The 22,182-nt window shown below is 34.9% G+C and overlaps 4 protein-coding genes across 4 annotated transcripts; 1 reads left to right on the top strand and 3 right to left on the bottom strand.

The window, feature by feature from the left end:
- Positions 1-846: 846 nt before the first annotated feature.
- LOC113275414 (amino-acid permease BAT1 homolog) lies at positions 847-5,589 on the top strand. Its single transcript, XM_026524905.1, has 8 exons — positions 847-1,662; positions 1,765-2,025; positions 3,445-3,463; positions 3,796-4,033; positions 4,144-4,325; positions 4,463-4,752; positions 4,864-4,993; positions 5,085-5,589. Exons 1-8 carry the CDS (start codon positions 1,526-1,528, stop codon positions 5,445-5,447), a joined length of 1,620 nt encoding a protein of 539 aa, XP_026380690.1. The 5' UTR covers positions 847-1,525; the 3' UTR covers positions 5,448-5,589.
- Positions 5,590-5,719: 130 nt separating this feature from the next.
- On the bottom strand, positions 5,720-8,870 carry LOC113275411 (amino-acid permease BAT1 homolog). Its single transcript, XM_026524901.1, has 8 exons — positions 8,480-8,870; positions 8,109-8,369; positions 7,538-7,556; positions 7,172-7,391; positions 6,880-7,061; positions 6,462-6,751; positions 6,235-6,364; positions 5,720-6,135 (listed from the first exon to the last, which is right to left on the bottom strand). Exons 1-8 carry the CDS (start codon positions 8,569-8,571, stop codon positions 5,791-5,793), a joined length of 1,539 nt encoding a protein of 512 aa, XP_026380686.1. The 5' UTR covers positions 8,572-8,870; the 3' UTR covers positions 5,720-5,790.
- A 2,829-nt stretch (positions 8,871-11,699) lies between these two features.
- Positions 11,700-12,396, bottom strand: LOC113275412 (amino-acid permease BAT1 homolog). Its single transcript, XM_026524902.1, has 2 exons — positions 12,082-12,396; positions 11,700-11,964 (listed from the first exon to the last, which is right to left on the bottom strand). The coding sequence occupies exons 1-2, from the start codon at positions 12,222-12,224 to the stop codon at positions 11,700-11,702; spliced, it is 408 nt and encodes a 135-aa protein (XP_026380687.1). The 5' UTR covers positions 12,225-12,396.
- Positions 12,397-15,718: 3,322 nt separating this feature from the next.
- On the bottom strand, positions 15,719-16,458 carry LOC113275413 (amino-acid permease BAT1-like). The gene is made up of 2 exons (XM_026524904.1): positions 16,248-16,458; positions 15,719-15,994 (listed from the first exon to the last, which is right to left on the bottom strand). The coding sequence occupies exons 1-2, from the start codon at positions 16,400-16,402 to the stop codon at positions 15,787-15,789; spliced, it is 363 nt and encodes a 120-aa protein (XP_026380689.1). The 5' UTR covers positions 16,403-16,458; the 3' UTR covers positions 15,719-15,786.
- Between the last annotated feature and the right edge of the window lie 5,724 nt (positions 16,459-22,182).

Genomic DNA, 22,182 nt, shown 5'->3' on the forward strand with positions numbered 1-22,182 from the left:
GGTAGAAGTTGGCAGGTTTCTGCTCATCGTTGAGAAATCACCTCTCATTAATATTTTGCATTTTCCTCCTGTCTTAAAAGGAGGTCTGTATTCTTTCATTTTCGATCATCAAACGTATTACTGCTTTCTACACAACAATTCATGGAGATCATTTCTAGCTTATGTAATCCTCCTCTGTACGAGAGTTTCAGTGGAAATTTGTTAGCGAGGTATCGGTATAAACGTCTTTCTAATACAATTAAGAGGAAGAAAAATGTGAAGGTCTTAAGATTGGGTGGAAAAAAAGTTCATAGATTTTGGAAGGTAAGAGCAGTGAAGAAACTAAGATTGAAGATCTTATCTACCTCTACTAAGCTTTTGATGACCAAGCTCAGAGATGCTTATGTTGATTTCATGTATCGGTTAGCGGGAAACATAGTGTCGCTGAGTGACGGCGGAAATGTACTTGCCGGGTGTAATAACAATGCCATAAACAATAAGAGAATCGTGAGTGCTAAAGATGAAGCCAAATCAAAGAAAACTGTGGATGCTCCAGAGGTAACCAATGCTTATTCGTCTTCTGAATATGACGAGAAATTGGTTTTTGAAATTTATAAGGTTCTTCTTGCTTCGCAGTAATATCTTTTAATAAGAATTGGGGAAAAACAACCTAAGTTTATATCATAGAGATTAACTAATGTAAATATTTTCGATCTTTGGCCTCAAAGTATGCAGTATACCCCTTAAAATATTTCTTTCTGAAAATGCATCACCGTCCAAGTTCAAACAATTGGTTCCAAAACATGCCAGCCTAGCTATTTCACTGTACATAATCTTCATTTGCTTGCTTAATCAAGCGAGAATATTATAACAGTATGCAATGCAAGAGAGCTCAAATTAAGATCATGCAAAAACCAAAACGAATAAAGGAAAGAGGCGCATGGGTAGGGGGCAAGAACTGAACCACATAATAACTAGTACTTTTCTTTAGATGGCCTTAATTGGTTTTGGATGACTTGTGGAGATAGCCAGAGCATAAGTACCCTATTGGCCTTGAGAGAATTCTAAGTGGGATGGATAATGCCAACTGCAAGGATGTCAGTTCGGATATTCAAGTCCAAATGACTTTCGTCTTTTGGCAAGGACTATGTATGTAATGTTTAACTTATAGTTGTTTGTTCTTACTTCCAATCGAGAATGCTGTCTGGAGGTGATTGGTTGCAGATAAGGACTTTCATCACAGAGATTTTGGTAAAGATCATCTTGGATCAACAAATATTTTGTTTGAGTATTGTAGCTTAAGTATTGGAGTAGGTTTTTTTTGGTCACTGATGACACTACCTTCATTCATCTTTTCTTCCTCGTATCGATATGGTCGTCTCAAGCTCATGACGTTTCAAAGTTTATTTAAACACAAGTGGGGGTCTAATGCGTACATGAAAACATGCAGTATAGTAGAGATCATCTTATATATATTGTATATATTTGTGAACCAAATAAGAAGATGGACAGAAAAGAAAATTAAGTAGAGTAAAGAAAAAGAAAGATGGTTTTGGAAAATCGTGATCGGGTATTTCCATCTGAAGACATTGTTGCTCAGGATGGGTATCATGTTTCGATAGATACCGGGGAATCACGTCTGCGCCAGCTTGGTTACAAGCAAGAACTGAATCGCAGTCTTTCGTAAGTTTACTACAATGCTTTTCCTTTAGCTTCCTTTTTAAGTGGTTCCAAATGAAAATATACGTTCGTTTTAACATATGGTTTGGAGAACTAATGATGCAGGGTGATATCCAACTTTGCGTTTTGTTTTGCGATAATATCAGTGCTTCAAGGGATAACTACACTCTATAGTCAGGGTTTAAACTATGGGGGTCCAATCAGTATGATATATGGATGGCTTATAGCTGGTTTCTTCACAATGTTTGTTGGTTTAAGCATGGCTGAGATTTGCTCTTCTTACCCTACCTCTGGTGGCCTTTATTACTGGAGCGCTAAGCTAGCCGGCCCTCAATGGGCTCCTTTTGCTTCTTGGTTGACTTGCTGGTAATAACCCTTTGTCTCTCCCAAGCTTAATGAAAAAAGATTTTTTGGTTATCATGGTTTTTTTTTTTTTTTTTGGACCATTAAGTTATTAGGCCAGCCATTATTCAAGGATAAGGGATGTCCTAGAAAGCGTAAATTATTAAATAACCCCTTTACTTCATTAAATTATTATTTTATTTTATTTTTTAATTTACTTTTATTCTATGTCTTGTTTTTTTTAAAGGAACAATATATTCAAGAAAGAAAAAAAGAAATTTTTATAAGAAACTAGTTGGTAGTCTTGCAGTAAGCTGTTTTCCAACCCCTTTATGGATAGCTAAACCTAATCTAATGAAAAGGAAAATACGAACCCCTTTCATTGTGTATAATGCCAATCATTGCGTTGGATTAAGCCGAATTTTTTTTTAACCGAACTTTAGTCTCTAGGATAAAAATGTTGAGTTTGGTTAAGTCAATTTTTTTTCTCCTAACCGAAGTTTTCTCTGAAAACCTATATGTTGAGTTCGGTTACGTCGCAACTTTTTTCTCCTAACCGAAATTTTCTCTCAAAACCAATATTTGGAGTTCAGTTATGTCGCAATTTTTTTCCTAACCGAACTTTCTCTGAAGACCTATACATCGAGTTCTATTATGTCACAATTTTTTCTCTTAACCAAACTCATGTTTTTCCGCTTATTTTAAACTGAAAGTTCGGCTACAAAAACGGTGGACTCGACTAAACCGAACATTACTCTGTATACCTATAATAAAAGTTCGGATGCATGTCCTGGAAATCTGATAGCCAAACAAAGCGAAAAATCCATTAAAATTAAGTTCGGCTACCTGTGCTTTCAGAAACATAAGCCGAACTACAATTGCAGATAAGTTCGGTTGCTTGTTTTTCAAATATCGTAGCCGAACGTGTTTGACCTAACCCAAATCAAGCTACAAAATTTCTCATTTTCAAAAATTTTTGGTCAATTCAAATAAGAAAGAGATTTCTTTTTCTTCTTCAACTCTTATTCTCCTGCTTATTCTTCTCTCTCAATAATTTAATTAAAGAAAAACAACTTATTGATTCGATCTTACACGAATCACTAATTATTTAACTTAATAATTCAACTTATAATTATACTACTTAATTAAAAAGGGTAATTTTGTCATTAGAATAAATATTTGGATAAGGGTGCTTCAAATTACTTCTAAATGACCCAGTCAAGTGAAAATCATGGTACCCCTCCAAAGTGGACTGGTGCCCAAAAATCGTTCATAATGAATGAATGGAGTCAATTTGGCCCAACATGTTTTCTGAAGTCGAAATGCTTGCAATGTTCATAGCTCTCTACTCATGAAGCACCCAGAGGAAAACAGAATTAACTCCCGTAGTTGCTGACTCTTCCATTAATGAGGCTTGATATTTTTTACTCTTTTTTCTTGCAGGTTTAACATGGTTGGTCAGGTAAGCTCAGCAAAAGAGAACAAACTTCATGTTCTTGTCTCTTATTCCCTCGGTCCCTATTATATAGGCGGAGAATTTAGTTTCTCTTAGAATAAGAATTTTTTTTAATTTTCTACATTTCCATCATCTTTTCTGTTTTATCCTTTGTACAATTTCCAACACTAGAAACATTAGCATAATTGTGGTGATAACTACCTATATTAAATAATGGCAGTATATGGAAAAACTCATCTTGGAATTGAAAGTCTGCCTATATGATGGAACTACAAATTTTTACAATTCCGCCTTTATAATAGGGACGGAGGGAGTATCATTTTAACTAGAAGAGATAGTCCACACTTGTTTTGCATTGGGCAAATACGACAAGCGTGGATTTCTCGCTTGCCCAAGTAATTCAAGTTATAATTCTACTTAGCACAGGAGGAAAAAATGGTGGTGGTTATTTATGTTCCAAGTATGTACTAATATGTATCTATGGAGGAATTTTGTTCATCCATGGCGTCATAAACCTTCTCCCCATCAAATTATTGTCAGTTCTGGGGAAAATTGCAGCTGCATGGAATGTCATTGGTAAGGTTTGCTTATTCTCTTCTAGACTGGCACAAGTATGAGATGAAGCGGAATTGATCGTGTTTTCCTCCCTAGAGATTATCTAAATTCTTACATGGGCATTTTTGTAGGTGTTTTTGTACTTATGATTTTGATTCCAACTGTTACTACTAAACGTGCAAGTGTTGAATTTATCTCAAACCACTTCAACACTGATAATGGAGTTGGAATTCAGAGCAAGCCATACATATTTGTTCTTGGGCTACTGATGAGCAATTACACCCTTGATGGCTATGATGCATCTGTTCACTTGGTAACTTCTTTTAGCGAAATAAAATTCTGCAAAAGCTCGAATTCGCTAAGAGAGTTGTGTGCCTTGTATCTATGGCTATAGGGGTGAGCCAATTTAGCTAAATGATTCAAGTCTCTTTTATTTCTTTGTGTTTCAAGGTGGAGGAAACAAAGAATGCGGATAGAAATGGACCAAAAGGAATAATAAGTGCTATTGTGGTATCCTTCATTGTTGGATGGGGCTATCTACTTGGTATCACTTTTGCAGTCACTGACATTCCACACCTCCTGAACCCTGACAAAGATGCTGGTGGTTACGCAGCTGCACAATTGTTCTATGATGCTTTCAAGAGTAGATATGGGAGTGGAGTTGGTGGTATCATCTGCTTTGGAGTTGCTGGTGTTGCTGTATTTTTCTGTGGCATGGGTACTATAACTAACAACTCTAGGTAAAGATTAGCCCAATATGGTGGTTACACATCAGTTTTTATTTGCCTCGTAGAATATGTTTTTCACAGAATTTTGACATGATGTTCTGTTTCATGAATGTTACTTGTCAGAATGGTGTATGCGTTTTCCAGAGACGGCGCAATGCCATATTCATCAGTCTGGCATAAATTGAACAAAAATGAAGTACCTGTAAATGCAGTTTGGCTCTCTGTTTGCATATCATTTTGCATGGCACTAACGGTATGTCTTCTCATTTCTCATGCTACTTCAAATACCAAATAGTTTCATGTATTTCTAATGACCCTGACTTACTTTTCTTCAAATTTTCTAGTCATTACTGAGCTCAGTGGCATTTGAATCTATGGTATCGATAGCAACAGTCCGAATCAACATTTCTTATGCAATACCAATCTTCTATAGGGTTACCGTGGCACACAAATCGTTTACTCGAGGACCTTTCAACTTGGGATGCTATGGGACGGTTGTAGGTTGGATTGCAGTTCTTTGGGTTGCTACAATTACTATTTTGTTCTCTCTACCAGTCGAGTATCCTATTACAAGGGATACTTTCAACTATACTCCAGCTGCGATCGGTGGTCTAATCGTCTTAGTTGTTTCTTGGTGGATATTAGATGCTAGGTATTGGTTCAAAGGTCCTGTAACCAACATAGATACTACCATAAGAACTAACTGATGTCAAATTTGGTTTTTCTTTGGAGTTGTGGAACTCACCTGCAACGCATGTGAAATTCTCTTGTCAGTAATTTGAAAATGTAAATGTCGGACTTCAATAATTTGATCAATATTCACCACAAGAATGCTACTTGTTTGCTGGATATCCTGACTTGATGCACAAACACTTGAATGCTTAGGCCGCTGCATGAGTTTGGCATGTTTAATCAGCATTTCAGCCATCAAACATGCATTAGATTTTTGTCAGTCGCTGCATACATTCGTAGAAACTTCTTTAAAAAGAAACTAAAATTTGAATATAATAATTACGTGATACGAAGGTTTTCAAGAATGAGTAAAAATTTCTAAATAATGTTGGTTACAGGACCTTTGAACCAGTGCCTTGCACTCAATATCCACCACAAAACGATAACGATAAGAAGACCGCCAACGGCAACTGGAGTATAATTTAGAGTGTCTGTTGTAATAGGATATGCAACAGGTAGAGAGAAGAGTATTGTAATGATCGCCACCCAAATGACTGCAACCCAACCTACAAACATTCCGTAGCGGCCTAAGTTGAAAGGTCCAGGAACAAATCTCTTTCGAGCTAATGTCACTCTAAAAAAGATGGGTAGTGCATATGCAATGTAAAGTCCGATAGTTGCTATCGACACCATCGCTTGAAATGCTACCAGACTTCCCAAAGACTGCAATAGACACAAAAAATAGATACATTAGCATTTGTGAAGTTCAACAATTAAACGTATGAAATGGGAAATGAAAAAGGTCATGAGGTTTTTACGAACCGTTAATGCCATGCAGAATGATATGCAAACAGAGAGCCAAACTGCATTTATTGGAACTTCATGCTTATTCACTTTATGCCACACTGATGAATATGGCATTGCCCCGTCTCTTGAGAATGCGTACACCATTCTGAGTTAAAATAAACAGATAACATTGTTAAGTTGATGATTCAGGGTGGAAGAAACAGACAGACAGGAGATAAAGAAGGAATGATAATTTATCTCACCTGGAGTTACTTGTCACCGAACTCATTCCACAGAAAAATATGGCAATAGCAACTACTCCCAAACAAATAATACCCCCAACACCACTTCCAAATCTACTTTTGAAAGCTTCATAAAACACTTGGGCAACGGCATAACCACCGGCATCATTGTTGGTGTCCAGAAGATGAGGGATGTTGGTGACTGCAAACGTGATACCAAGTAGATATCCCCATCCTACAATGACGGATATGCCAATTGCACTAATAATTCCTTTTGGTCCATTTGTATCTGCATTCTTGGTTTCCTCTGTCTTGAAACGGAAGTTTCAAAATCAGCATGTTAGGCTAAAACAGTACTAGCTCCACAGATTGACGACAATGTTTCCAGTTCTGATAGTAAAAAGATATAATACTAAGCAATTATGAAAACTGAACTTACCATATGGGCTGACGCATCATACCCGCTAAGGGTGTACTGGCTCATTAAGAGTCCAAGAACAAATATGTAAGGTTTACTTTTAATTCCATCATCATTATCTGTGTTGAAGTGAGTGAAGACAAATTCGGCGCTGGCAGTATGAGTGGCAACAGTAGGAATGACAATCATTAGGACGAAAACCCCTGCAAAAAATGTCAACCCAGATTAATCACAGATTTAACTGAAGGACGAAGGCTACATCTTATATGGAAATAAAATGCAAGGAGGGAGAGCACAAGAAAAGTTATCTTACCAACAAGATTCCATAAAGCAGCAAACTGCCCAAAGATGGATAGATATGAAACAGGAAGACAATTTAAGACGGCATGAGTGAACAAAATCCCTCCATGAAGAGCAATAACTACATATTTAGAAGCTTGGTATCCACCACCATTCACTCCACCAGTGCTTAGCAGAATCATAACTTGAATTAGCTGTGCAAGTGAGAAGTCAACGCTTGTCGTAACAGCCCACTGCAAATATGGAAAAACTTCTTAATTGGTTAGAGCCTCAAAAAGATCTTGTAACAGCTAATAAAATAATTTGCAGGATAGGCCTGTCCTTATGATAGATATTTTGCGGTTCTGAACTTTAGACAATAGGGGGTTGTCAAAACTACCTGTCCAACAATGTTGAACCTGCATCCCAAAAAAAAAGAAAAGAACTCAATTGAATTAGTACCACAAGAATTTGCGTGCACAAAGATTGGGTTTGTATTCACTATATTGGCTAAATACCTCAAAGAGATGAAAATGAACTTTGTTTAAAGAACTCAGGTAGTACGTATAGTTTACAAATGGATTGGGCACTTAACAGTTAAAATGATAGCAGAAATTTGCTGCATTTCATTGATTAAACCATCGTTGCCATCCACATTTTAGACTTGTGAGAAATATCTCCTTTCTCAAGAAGACACTCAGATCTAACCTTAACATACAAAAGGTTATGTTAAGATAATAACATCATAAGTTCCTTGAGAAACTTATGTTCACATGCACACCCGACAAAAACTCCAATAAGACCATAAAAATCCAACAAAAGAAAGGTGGGTTGTTTTTCGTATTTCGATTTATTAAAAATACGACGAGAAATTGCAACAAAAAGACATTTGGAGCATCATAAAAGAACTCTAGACCAATTCGAACACTCAAATCCATAACCGAGACTCATTAAGTTGTAGAACTGATTACCATCCAGTTAACCAAGAAGCAAAAGGTGCCCAACGAGGACCAGCAAGCTTAGCACTCCAGTAGTAAAGACCACCAGAGGTTGGGAAAGCTGAGCAAATCTCACTCATGGATAAACCAACAAACATTGTCCAACAACAAGCAAACAACCATCCATATACTATACTAATTGTACCTCCAAATCTTAGTCCAGTTGAATACAGGGTAGTTAATCCTGTAAGCACTGATATAATCGAAAACGAAAATGCAAAGTTGGATAGTACCCTGCAAATTCACAAACAATTCATAACTACGCAAATCAAAATTAACAAAAAGAAAAAAAAAAATGAATGATATTCATTCAAAGGTATAGGATAGGGTTATAGTTAGTTTACGATAGATCCCGCTTTAACTCTTGTTTGTAACCAAGCTGTTGTAGACGTGATTGCCCTGAATCCTCCAGCTCAACTCCATCCTCATATACCATTTCTATCTCTTAGAACTGAATTCTAATCTGGGTTTGATCTTAAAATAGGTGCAATTGTGTCACTCCTAATTGCCCAGTGTCATTTTTTGCGCCACCAAACTCATAAGTGAGAATCTTTTGATTTTCTAATTTTTCGTCTGATTTTCCACACACAGTAAAGACGTGAATCAATATTTTTTTCATTCATCTATACTGAGTGAAAGAATGACTGACCTCTAACTGAATATTGTTAAAGATACTTTTTGTAGTAAGAAAATATGAAGATAATATTTTCCGTTAACCACGTGCACAATGAGCGTTTATATTCGGACAGTATGGCCCTGTGGGCATGTCCGAAACCGATAATCTGCCTGGACCAATAACGATAAGGCCCGTCGGCATGCCTGAATCTGTTAAGTTATCTGTCTGAACTGGTACATACTGTTGATGCCCCTAAATTTGTGTGGTGGTGCAACTTTCCTTGCTCAATGTCTTGGTTGCATACATTATCCTTTCTGAGCTATTGCATATGTCACTCTTCAAGATTTACCGAAAGGGGACCTACAGAGGGTAACTATACGTCTTATAGAGAAATCTATTGCCTAAAGTCACATAACCTTTTTCAGTATATTGAATATATGCATTTGGGTTTTTATGAAAGTGACTTGTCAAAACCTAATTTGAGGTAATGATGATTATGATTACCGTGATATGGGACATGTCTCAATAAGCGATTTTGGGTCACAGCATCGATACTGAGGGATTTGGTTAACAAAAAGGGAGGGGGAGTTGGTTAACAACAATGCTGGATAGAAATTATTATGTTTTAGGATAAATTTGCCCAGCTCCATCATTTTTTTATCTAACACAATCACAACCAATTATTATACATATGGACATCGCAATGATATTTGTCGTAATGAATTGGCTAAATTTTACCCACTTTTTCTTTGAAATTCGCGTTTTCAAGTTTTTAGGTGGGACCCAATCCATGTGATCAATGACATTCGTATAATTAAAGGCTCACTACTTTCTTAGAATGAAGGTCTCGGCTGTGATGTTAGTTTTGAATGACTATCTGGTCAAAATGATCCGGCAATAGCAATAGCCATGGTGTTTTTATCGTTGCTGCTAGTGTTGGTTGTTGCAGGAAACTGAATCTTTCTTTGGGAGGGAAAACAAAAAAGTCGTTCTTGACAAACACATAAACTCCGTCATAACCTAAATTTAGGCAAATAACGAACCTAAAATTATGCGAATGTCATTGATCACATAGAAATGAATTGAGAAATCTCAAAATAAGAAAATCTGGATTTTAGAGAGTTTTTAAAACAATAGTGATGCACATATTGCCAAACGAACAATATATAAATCCCACTCACATAAGAGTGGGCCTCGCCTCTCCATGAAAGATAGGGGTTGATTTTAAGCCCACTATGTGCCTAGGCGGTTTATATATATATTGACCATTTTGGGAGGTACATTTAGCTTTTTCAATTTTCATTATCAAAGAGTATGTTTAGACTTTTTAAATTTTGTATGGAATCTAAACAAACACCCAAATAAAAATTCCCCCAGAGATAGAACTTCCATTCCATTTGGGGGAATAGCGGATCCTAAAATTATATAAATGCCAATGGCCGCACAGACAAGTCATTCCGATAGAATTTGTATCCATAAAAGATGGAATATCCATGTATTTTGTGTAAAATTCTGTTATTGTAATATGAAAATATGACCTACAAATGAATTAAAGTTTGATGATTGCCTTTAGATGATGTACATTCTAGCACGTCCATTTGTCTATGAACGGTAGATTTTGTCCATAATTTTAAAGATTAACCATATATACGTGCATTTCATTTTATGCACACACCATTAAAAAATGTTAGTCTGACATTTTCATTTGATTGGCTAAGTAGTTAACAACTGATCCCACTATTATATTTGTTATCTCGATAAGTAACTCTTAATATTAAACCAAAAAATGAGGTTGAATTGTCACGTGAACACTCATTAGAGAATGTGCACAAAATCAGAACCTATGTTTACGTACAACTTACTGTATATGGATGTTTTTATAACCACGTTAGAAAACTTGTCCTAAATAGGTGTTTGAGCGTTCCAAAAAGCAAGAAACCCATTCTAATTTTGTGCAGACTCTTTAACTAGTGTTCACGTGATATTTCAATCTCATTTTTTGATCTATTTTTAATAGTTATATATCGATAGGACGAGACGAGATTTATAAAATGCGTAATGATGAAACCAGTCGTTAACTACTTAACCAATCAAATGAAAATGTCAAATTAACACTCCTTAATGGAATGCACACAAATATAGACTTAACCGACATTACTATGTTCAATCTAAGACTAACCTGACATTATTATAATCTATTTCAAACAAATAAAAAACATCTATTATAACGGATGCTAAAGCTGGAGGCAAAACCAAATAATATTTGCTTCTAAACAATTCAAGGATAAAAACATCCCAAAATAGTAAATATTTTGGGGGAGATTGACATCTGTGTCCGCCTATGGATTTCTCTTATTTTTCTGAAAGGATAAATAATAGTATTTCCTAACGTGCGTTTCCAATCTATTTCTTAGTATTTCCTCGGTCCAAATTATATAGGCGTAGAGACCAAATCTCTTAAATTAAGAAAATTGTATGGATTTCATAGATATCTCTTCACTTTCCTGTTTTACCCCTTATTTTTTGATGAAAACTAGAAGTATTGAATTGACTTTAGTATAATATTACCATGAAAAATAGGGGTTTATTTGGATAAAAAAAAATAGGAGCTAGAACAATGCCTGTACGAATGAAGTTCTCTGTCCATATAACTTGGAAAAAGGGAGTACCAACTTTGTTTTCCCTAGAAAAATTAGTGTTCCCCGGTTTAAAATCAGCTTCTAGAGGTCAGAAGGCTTCTGCAAATGTTACCAAGTGGTCTAAAGTGAACGGTGGACCGTGGTAGGTAACTACACACATGCTGTGCAAGATAGCTCTGTATTTTTTAAAAATCACACTAGGGAATCTCAAAGTTTTAGAGCGTTTTTTTCTTTCAAAAAGTTCTTTACAAACAGGTACAAAATTGGCAAAACAGAGGAGAGAAATAAAAAGTAAATAGTAAAATAAACTTACCAGCCTGTCAACCAAGAAGCAAATGGAGCCCAACTAGGGCCAGAAAGTTTAGCACTCCAGTAGTAAAGACCACCAGAGGTAGGGTAAGCTGAACAAATTTCAGCCATTGAAGACCCTACAAACATTGTCAAACTACCAGCAAATACCCAACCATATACCATACCAGTTGGACCTCCAAATTTCAGCCCCGTATTGTAAAGGGTAGTTATCCCTGTTAACACCGATATTATAGCAAACGAAAATGCAAAGTTGGAAAGGACTCTGCAATTGGATCATATTCCAAAAAGACATGCAAACAAAACCTCTATAAGCACCTCTAAGCCAAAGAAAACAGAAATGAAAATTGCTACTGGTAGTGGATGAGTTTAGTCTAATTACGAGAGATTGCGCTTAAGCTCTTGTTTATAACCAAGCTCCTGCAAACGGGTTTGCCCTGAATCTAATGGAGTGTGAACTCCATTGATGGTATCAATATCACCTTGCAAAGGCAGTAGCCCGCCATCCCCTTGCTTCCAGACCATCTTCTCCTGTGATCTTCCCTCTCTTTCTCTCCGATTGAGTTCAAAGCCAAACTAATGACTTTGGTAATCTAAGTGAGGCGAAAATCTTAATGTCTATGCTGTGCATACCCAAAAGTCTTTGGCTACTAGCTATTTATATATCTCTATCAGGATTCAATGATTCTTGGAGTTATTTCTTATACAACAAAATCACGTCACTTGGATTCAATTTCACCAACCAGCTCAATAATCAAAGTCAAACATAGCTAGCTTTACTCAGTCTTTTGATTTAGTATATGTTATATATAATGACACCGGCCATTAAAATATACTGTATCACATACTGAGGATAGGAGTCCAGACATTTGGGAGACGACGTGAATATCCACATGATGCACATGTGAAATATTTCTCCATCTAAGGCTGAAAGATTCGGACTATAAACGAGGCGATTATTTTAATAGAATGAATTAACAACTATACATTTTTAAATTAGCATTGCTTGTTTAAAACCAAATAGTAATACACTCACATGTGACATGCCTATTGCTTCTTATTTCAGAAACGCACCGGCCATGAAAATACTAAATGTACTGCAAATTCCAACTCGGCGATTAGTTCTAGCTAAATACCCCATCTCTCTTGTGTTTTGGAATGTCAACAGAATGATAGCATTACTTGTGAATAGAACTTCTTTCTTAGCAGCTATGTCAATTGTATTGGCCCAAAACATTTAGAATGTTTTAACATGGGGTCCAAGTTTATTAAAGCGGATACTAAAATTCATATAAAACAAGAATCCACAATGATCGGTATCTTGTTTAGAATATGTTATATGAATTTTGGTATCATTCTCGATAGATATATATTAGCAATTAATAAATCGACAATGATCGATATTTTGATGGTTGAATTCCGCGGGTTATATCAACTGAGAGAAAAATGATGGGACCTTAGCCTGTCTTAATTAACTATTTTTGTTAATCTTTGCGGGACAGGTTGTTGTAGTTCCCCGATTCTCCATTTCTCTCTCAGTCGATATAATCCGTGGGATTCAATTTCCAAAACCCTTGACAATTCCGTTAAAAAGTAAGATTTTAACTTACAAAAGAAGTTTTAGACTTCTAAAACCATTTTTTCTATCCAGTAAAGATTTTTTCCTTCTATCCCAATCGAATGTTATTGACCAAGTGGGTGGAACTGGAAACTACATGACTTCTCTTGCTCAAAGTTTTTTTACATTAATTAGTGAAACCTAAATTATGGGGTTAAAAAACTTTGATCAGGATCGAAAAAATGAACACCACAAAAATCGATAAACACATATTCAATCGGTAAATATCACCGGGTCTCCTAAAGCTAGCCAGGAATCACCGTATTATATCTGTCGATTTATAGCCGGGCTCACTTTTTCATTCCCTAAAGTATTAATGAACTTTTATTTCAACAGATTCAACCACAAATTTTGAAGGGTCAAATAATCATATTGGTGAAGTGAAGCGTGTACCCACATGTGTTCACATTAAATTAAAGAAATAACAACAATTCCCCAAAATGCAGGGCAAGTAGACAAAGAGGGACCAGAAAACTTACCAACCAGTGAGCCAAGATGCAAAAGGACCCCAGTCATTTCCGCAAAGTTTTGCAGCCCAAAAATAGCCTAGCGTTTTTAGGGGCCACACAAAAGGAATTAGGGGTCATCTTTTTATTTCCATCCATTGAAAGAGGTTAAGGGATGTCTTAAAAATAAAAAATTGTCTATATTGTCCTTTACCTTTATACTAAATCTAAACCTATATCCTTTATTTTCATAATCATATCATTCCACTTCTTCTTCTCTTTTCCACCCATTAAAATTTTTTCCATCATTTTAATTTTGATTGAAAACAAAGATCATCGATCAAACAAATGTTATGATTGATTGTTTAAAATTAAAACCAAAAATTCATAAACCTTAAAGTTGAAACTTACAACATCAAAAAAAAAGGAGTTCAACAAACAAAACGAATAGATGATAGTAGTTGTGATTCAAAATTAGGATTTGATTACTTGAAATCAAAAATTTGATCCGAAATTTTTTCTTGGATTTACAGTAGCAGAAACATAATCGGTAGATAACTATCTATTTTACCTACCGATTATGGTTGATGTTCTTGGATTTACACTAGCAGAAACATAATCGGTAGATAATAATCTACTTTACCTACCGATTATGGTTGATGTTCTTCGTTTCTTAAGTACATCAACCATAATCGGTAGGTAAATTGATCGATATCTACCGATTATTCTTGATTCTAAAAATTAAATTTCTCTGTACAAAAAGTTACGCACAATCGATAGATAATGAACACCATTAACTACCGATTGTGAAAGTAGAATATTTTGAAACTTTTGTTAAGTTTTGAAAATTTGAATTTGAGGCCATGAACACAATCGGCAGATAATAAGCATCACTTATTAACACAATTCACTTCCGATTATGGTAGTACTAAAATTCGAAAATTTAGTATATTCGGAGGTTAAAGTAACACACTTTACTACCGATTATGGTAGTACCAAAGTTCGAAAATTTTAGGATTTTGGCAAAATCATATTTTGGGACCAATATACATTCGGAAGTCAAATTTACTACCGATTATGGTAGTACTAATATTCGAAAATTGAATATATTCGGAGGTTAAAGTAACACACTTTACTACCGATTATGGTAGTACCAAAATTCGAAAATTTTAAGATTTTGCAAAATCACATTTTGGGGCCAATATACATTCGGAAATCAAATTTACTACCGATTATGGTAGTACTAATATTCGAAAATTGAGTATATTCGGAGGTTAAAGTAACACACTTTACTACCGATTATGGTAGTACCAAAGTTCGAAAATTTTAGGATTTTGGTAAAATCTCATTTTGGGGCCAATATACGTTCGGAAGTTAAATTTACTACCGATTATGGTAGTGCTAAAATTCGAAAATTTAATATATTCGGAGGTTAAAGTAACACACTTTACTACCGATTATGGTAATATCAAAGTTCGAAAATTTTAGGATTTTGGCAAAATCTCATTTTGGGGACAATATACATTCGGAAGTCAAATTTACTACCGATTATGGTAGTACTAAGATTCAAAAAATGAATATATTCGGAGGCTAAAGTAACACAATTTACTACCGATTATGGTTGTACCAAAGTTCGAAAATTTAAGGATTTTGGCAAAATATCATTTTGGGGCAAATATACATTCGGAAGTTAAAGTAACACACTTTACTACCGATTATGGTTGCACCAAAGTCGAAAATTAAAGGATTTTGGAAAAATCTCATTTTGGGACCAATATACATTTGGAAGTTAAAGTAATACACTTTACTACCGATTATGGTTGTACCAAAGTTCGAAAAAGCAAAAAAAAAAAAATCCATCAAATTTTTTTATCACCCGAATCCTGCTCAAACTACCGAATATCGAAGGGTAATTTTGTCATTACGAAATATGAGAGATAAGGGGTGAACACAATTTAGGATTGGGTGACCTTTTTTGTTTTATTGTTGGCCCCTAATTTCTTTTGAGTGGCCCCTAAAAACGCTAGGAAAAATAGAGTCCACAAGAGGTTGGATAAGGTGAACAAATCTCGGCCATCGAAAAACCAACTATCAGTGTGAAAAATCCTGCTATTGGCCATCCATATATTATTGTCAAGGGCCCTCCAAACGTCAAACCAGTGTTGTACGTTGTTGTCAATCCAGTTATCACTGATACGATTGAGAACGTCACAGCAAAGTTTGATAACGCACTGCATATATCATATCGCCGATCAACAATTGATTGAAGCTCAACTTCATGATATCCAAACAGTTTATAAATAGAGCGGAAATTCTAAAATGGTATCCATTTTTGGGAAAAAAAATCAAGATTTTAGCAATTTAATCTCGCAATAATCTGAAAATTGACCTTAAAATGGAAATATGAAGCTCAAAATGTTATGGAGCAAAATGAAAAATCAATCTAAGAAAAGTAAGAAGTGATTCAGATAGACTTTAACTTACGAGAGTGTCCGGCTGAGTTCTTGTTTATAACCGAGCTGATTCAAACGAGAATCATCAGCTTTCACAGCAGCTTCATTATCATCATATTCATGAGTTTGTAATGCGAGATAAGGAGCTTCTTCTTCAGAAACCTTAGAACTCTCCCTCATTCTCATTTTTTTGATCTCCACGAAGTTCTTCAGAGAAGTGCTAATATGGAGTACTAAGTGAAACTTTTATTTCCGAGATACTGTAGCTACCACAACTACCAGCTTATATAGTTCATAGTTGAATTTTTTTACAATAGGAGATATTAGATGGACGGAAGTTACACCGTGGTTAAGATTTAACCCTTACCGGAACTGGTAAATATTTTGTTGTACTATCAGCTGATGTATTAATTTTTGTGAAAAGTAATAAAAAAGTGTTTACTGAAACTAGTAATTTTGTTAGTCAACGTTTTGGTGAACCGTGAAGTTGTGATTTCCCATGTGTATTGAATCTGACAGTGGAACAAACAAAACTTGTGATATCAGAGAGGTTGGTGGGGCTGAGGAATCATTAACAGAAAAGAAATTAGAGTAGATTCAACAAAATCTTTTGGGAGAGTTATAGGAGGATCCTGTTGTTATATTTTGTTTAAGAAACCAAATCCGATGCAATCTGGGATCTTAGCTGTATGTACATTTCCTTGAATCAAAGAAGAGTACAGAGGAAATCATATAAGGTACAAATGAACCAATGGAGCCGTCTACTAACCCCCTATGTTTAATTATTTTTTGAAAATTACTCCTTTTTTAAATAATAATCAAATAAAGAGAATAGATTAAAAAGGTACGTAGAGCGTGTGCCGACGGATATGCCCAAAGAAAACAAAAATAAAAAGAAAGATAAAAAATCTCTAAACACACAGAGAGGATTAACGGTTAAAGATGCATCTTGTAGTATCTGAATTTCAAAATGCAACTTATATGCCAAAAAAAGAACACTACTTACTATCAAGTAGAAGGCTCATTGATAATCCCAATAGTTAAACCATCATGATTTTCTGTAAGGTTGTTAAACATGTATTGTCGATCTATTTTCAAAAGAAAGTCTGAACTCCATACAGAACCAAGTTACATAAGTTTAGTTGTTGATATTTTATTAAAAGCTCTAGATCTTGGGAGATTTTTCTTTTGTGTATTTAAAGTATCATTAGGAAACATACCCATTATTTTAGCTTTTAACCTTAATATCTTATGTGTTTCTAGAATTGGTTCCGACGAGATCGTCTTTGACATGAAATGACAACCTTCTCATCCACTTATTCAAAAGCATGAAATCAATTAGATTTCAAAGCCAAGAGGAAATGACAGGTCAGTAGATGATGTGCTTGCCCCTTTCATTACTGGCCGAACAATTACATCCATCTTAATACCTTCTTGAATCTCATCAATCAGACTTTCTTTGTTTTTCGTAGATCTTCTTCTTCTTTTTCTTTATAATTTCAATAGGAACCTAGTAGCCTCAATATCTTTATGCATCTTAATACTTCCCTTATTGTTTCGGGATTTTCAGTTGTTTTCTTAGGTTGTGCTTGATAACAGGAAAATGAAATAATTTCATGGAATCAGTATCCTCAGGGAGGCAAGGAAAGACTTTTCATGAAATCCCATGGAATTAAGTTTAAAACATACATTAGATTACGCTTTTTTGTAAATGGGAGTCATAGTTCCATGGAAATAAATCTGTAATCAAACAAAGGGAAACACGTTATTCCCATGGAAAAATAGCTAATTCAGTAGAATTATGCAACCCTTGCCTTTTAAGAATAAAGTTTTTCATTTTTCAGCCGTAAGTTTCCAGAAGAAGCCCCGTTAAAAAAACTCTTACATGTTGCAGCATCAAAGTCCAATTTTTTAGAGCACTACTGGGTCAAACTCGCTAGTTTTGCCATCTCAAGCTTGTTGTCAATGATAGATGCACAAAAACTATATCTTGATTTCCAGTCTACGAAAGTCAAGTCCCGAACTAGGTTTAGATGTCGGTAACTGAGTACCAGACATCACCGAATAACCCTTGAAGACTGAAGATCAAGCGAAGACATTTGGAGAATTTCACCAACAAGAGGTATGTGAAGACTGAACCATTTTATTTACTCACATGAATCACCGTTCTATCTATATGAGACTATGTCGTATGACTTTTAGTGGATTTAATATTTCAAAGAAGAAATTTTGAGTCAAACTTGTCTTGTTAAACATCTCGAAATATGATTCAAGCAACGGATATTAATAGGTCCTTAACAATCTTAGTTCGAAGCAATTTGTTGTTTCAGAACTATATTTTTGTCATATGGATCATTTGAAAATTTCCCAAGCAATGATATTTTATATCCATAGCATTTGGGAATATCAAAAGAGAATTTCAAGAACTTACTGAAATATGGACTTACGGTAGGTAAACGTACCTAGTACACATACCATAGATATCTGAGGTTCTGGAATACAGGTAGATACACGTACCTAGTACACATACCTTAAAGTTTCTAGATTCATGAATGGGTACAATACCCGTACCTAGTACGCATACTATAAAGGATCTGAGTTCGTGAACAACCAAATATGTTATCCATACCTAGTATGCATACTTTTGGTCCTTGAATTCACGAACTGGTCATAGGTACGCATACCGTTTTGCATAACTACCCAGTACGAATCTTGCAGATGCTTATAGACTATTTTCCCAAATATGTTTAGCATTGCTACGACTCTCATAAGCTCCTCTAAGATATCATTGATCTCTAAAACACTTTCACTTGTGCATCATGATTCTAATTTTAAGTTTTTAAATGAACACAATATTGCTTATAAGTTCGAAAGACATATTTTCCAAGAACTATCATTATACACAGTACCGGTACCCGGGCGATAGTGTATATTCTTCTATGTGTTTTCAATACATATTTCTTATATGCTTACATGGATTCCTAACAAGAGTTTCATCTAAACATAGAAAGTGTTTGCTTTAATCTCAAGTTATCTTAGCTTGAACTCTAAGCAACCCTCCGTCTTGAAAATCTATTCATAAAGAGACTCAAACAACCGAGAAATTCAATAGATGGCACTTATGTGTCTTATTTATTTGCTAGAGTCCTCAGCTATTGACCTAGGTTGTCTCTGAGAAACTTAATTAGGTCTACGACTTAAAGAATTCACTTAAGTATTCGTGAAGCCAGATCCTACTATCTTTACCGTTATAGTCCATGTATCCTAAACTTGTTAATTATGTTGTGTAGGTTTTAGTAATTTCTTTCAGGAACGAGATAGATAGAAATCGTAAAGTTCTCTTCATCTCAGACTTTGTTATTCCTCAAGATAAATATCTAAAACTCTTATTAATTGATCGTTTTAAGGTTTTTCTTGAGAGGTGATTAATAATCCGGGCTTCTCAGCTAACTGAGGCTAAGTGTTCTGATTTTACTTAGGATTGGTATCAAAAGTCTTCACTCAGGATGAAACAACTCTTAGGATGTAAAGGACATAATCTTAAGGAATCAATTTCATAGAGCCTTGCGAGGTATATGAGGTTTAGAGTCGAATTTATGAGGTTTGCTAGCTTGGTCTATTGTAAACAGATTTCTAAGCCTTGATCTATTTGATGTAAAGGGAAATAATATATGCTTATATGTTAGGGTCGGATTGGTATCAAAGTCTTCACTCAGGCTGAAGCAACTCTTAGGTTGTAAAGGACGTCAACTTAAGAAATCAATCGTGTATAGCCTTGCAATGTTTAGGAGACGTAATGAGCAAGACTGCATCTGAATTGCTTGGAGGGTGAATTTAGTCTCAGTTACATTCCAGTCCGAAATATGATAGTAGTCTAGTGTTTGTAGCAACTTAATACAGTTTGGTATTCAAATATGGGCGAGGTCTTGGGGTTTTTATGCAGGTGCAGTTTTCCTCATTGAAAAAACTTCTGATGTCTTGTGTGTTTCCCTTTTCCGCATTTTTTTTTATTTTTATGATAGATAACAAATTTCATCCTTGCCAAAATTTGGATTCAATTATTTGGATACAACTAGATTGATCTTGGATATTGATTTTTGAGATCGTCCAAGTTCTTCTCTAAACAATCAGGTTCACAGACTCTATTTAGTAGACTTTATGATTGTGATGAGATAGAGACATAAATTTCATATATATATTGTCAAGGATCATTAAGTTGGTTTACTTGCAATTGTAGTCCATACAGGTTGCTGAACGAAAAAGTAGGTGATGCACTTGGCATCCTCTCCTTTTCAGTTGGTATCAGAGCACGCAAAAACTGAAAGACCTAACTAGTTTGTGTTTGTGATTGGTCCTAAAAGTAAATCTTTATGGGAATTGCTTTTGGAGGGTCGTTCCTGTAACGTACACCAAAATTCCGTAAAGATTCTCCAGAGCCTTTTGTCTAGAAGACCTTTCAATTTCTCGGTCTCTCTAAATGCTATCAAAATAATTGAGACCTCCAATATCTTAGTTGAGGGTAAAGAATCTAAAGGTAAAATAAAGGTTCCCTTAGTAAGGGAAAAATTCGAGAATCTATGGATCAAGAGTACCAGGCTATGTTGTCTTAAAATGTTGTCTCTCAATCTGTTTAAAGAATGCAAGAAAGGAAGGTCTATCGATGAAGATCTCTTTAGAACATCTCCAACAACGGGGGTAAAAAATACTACGTGGAAGTCTAATTAAGATCATTATTTATGAGAGTTTATATATATATATAACAAATATAGGACCCCGGTCGCTAATAAACTATCTCCAATAATATATGAAAATGAGAGGGTACCAAGTAAACCATCAATTTTTTCGTTTGGACCTATAAGACAAAACCTTATATAATTGAAAGTAGATTAACTTAATGATCCTTGAAAAATATGTATATACGGTTTATCTTTCTTGTACAATCAGTAGTTTAGATCAAAGATCAATATTGATCTATTGTGTCATTACGCAAATATTGATGGAAAATAAAATGAACTTTTGAATTATATGTCAAAGGTTAAGTATATGGTATCATTATGCAAAGTTTGATGAAAAATAGAATGAATCTTTGAATATCCCGTAGTATTGATCTTTCCATGATCCACTTTTTTTGGAAATACTGTATGGCTCCGTAAGTTTCTTATGTTGAGCATTTTTTATTAAATTAATCATTAAGGTTCTTTTGTGGCTAATTTAATTGAGTTTTCTGGATACAAATTCATGTTTCATGTGATTTGTTAATGTCCAAATAAGTCATTCTTTTCTTATGAAAGTAAGGTATCTCTTGTTATTCCTTTTGGGAATGACATTTTATGGGGGAGAGTTCTTAATTGAATTTGTGCTTAATTGCCAAATCTTTGTGGGGAGTGCGGCCGTAGAATATTGTAGGAGTTATCTTGTATCTTTATTAACTCCTTGATGAATACACTAAGTTTCGACTATGTGAAATCATTGAAACAAAGTTGATATGTTCTATTTTAGTCATGAAGTATCTCTATGAGAATTTCATTATGATCCCACTAATTTACGTACCTTTGTCAATTTATATTGACAAAAAGGGGGAGAATTATTTCTAGTTCACACTACATACATATGGTTTACAGATCATTATGTACGGGGGGAAGTTCATTGTGAGATGAAGTATTGACTAAGGGAAAGTGACATATCACCATAGTATTATTTTCAAAGTTGTGGTACAATTGAACTTTGATGTTGTGAAATAATACTATGACACTGTACAACAATATGAAAACAATCTTGTTGATTATTGTTATAGCTACGAATCTTCAACAACAATGATGCTGGGTCGAACACATTCAGAATCACTGGAATACTTGCAGCAGCAAAGAATTCAAGTAATGTTGAAGAACCAAGGAAATTGAGCATGATGGATGAGAAACTACAAAGTCTTATTTATTTTGTAGTCCATATGTATTGATAATTTTGTC

The sequence above is a fragment of the Papaver somniferum genome, chromosome 4, assembly GCF_003573695.1.
Source record: "Papaver somniferum cultivar HN1 chromosome 4, ASM357369v1, whole genome shotgun sequence".
NCBI classification, from domain to species: Eukaryota; Viridiplantae; Streptophyta; class Magnoliopsida; order Ranunculales; family Papaveraceae; genus Papaver; species Papaver somniferum.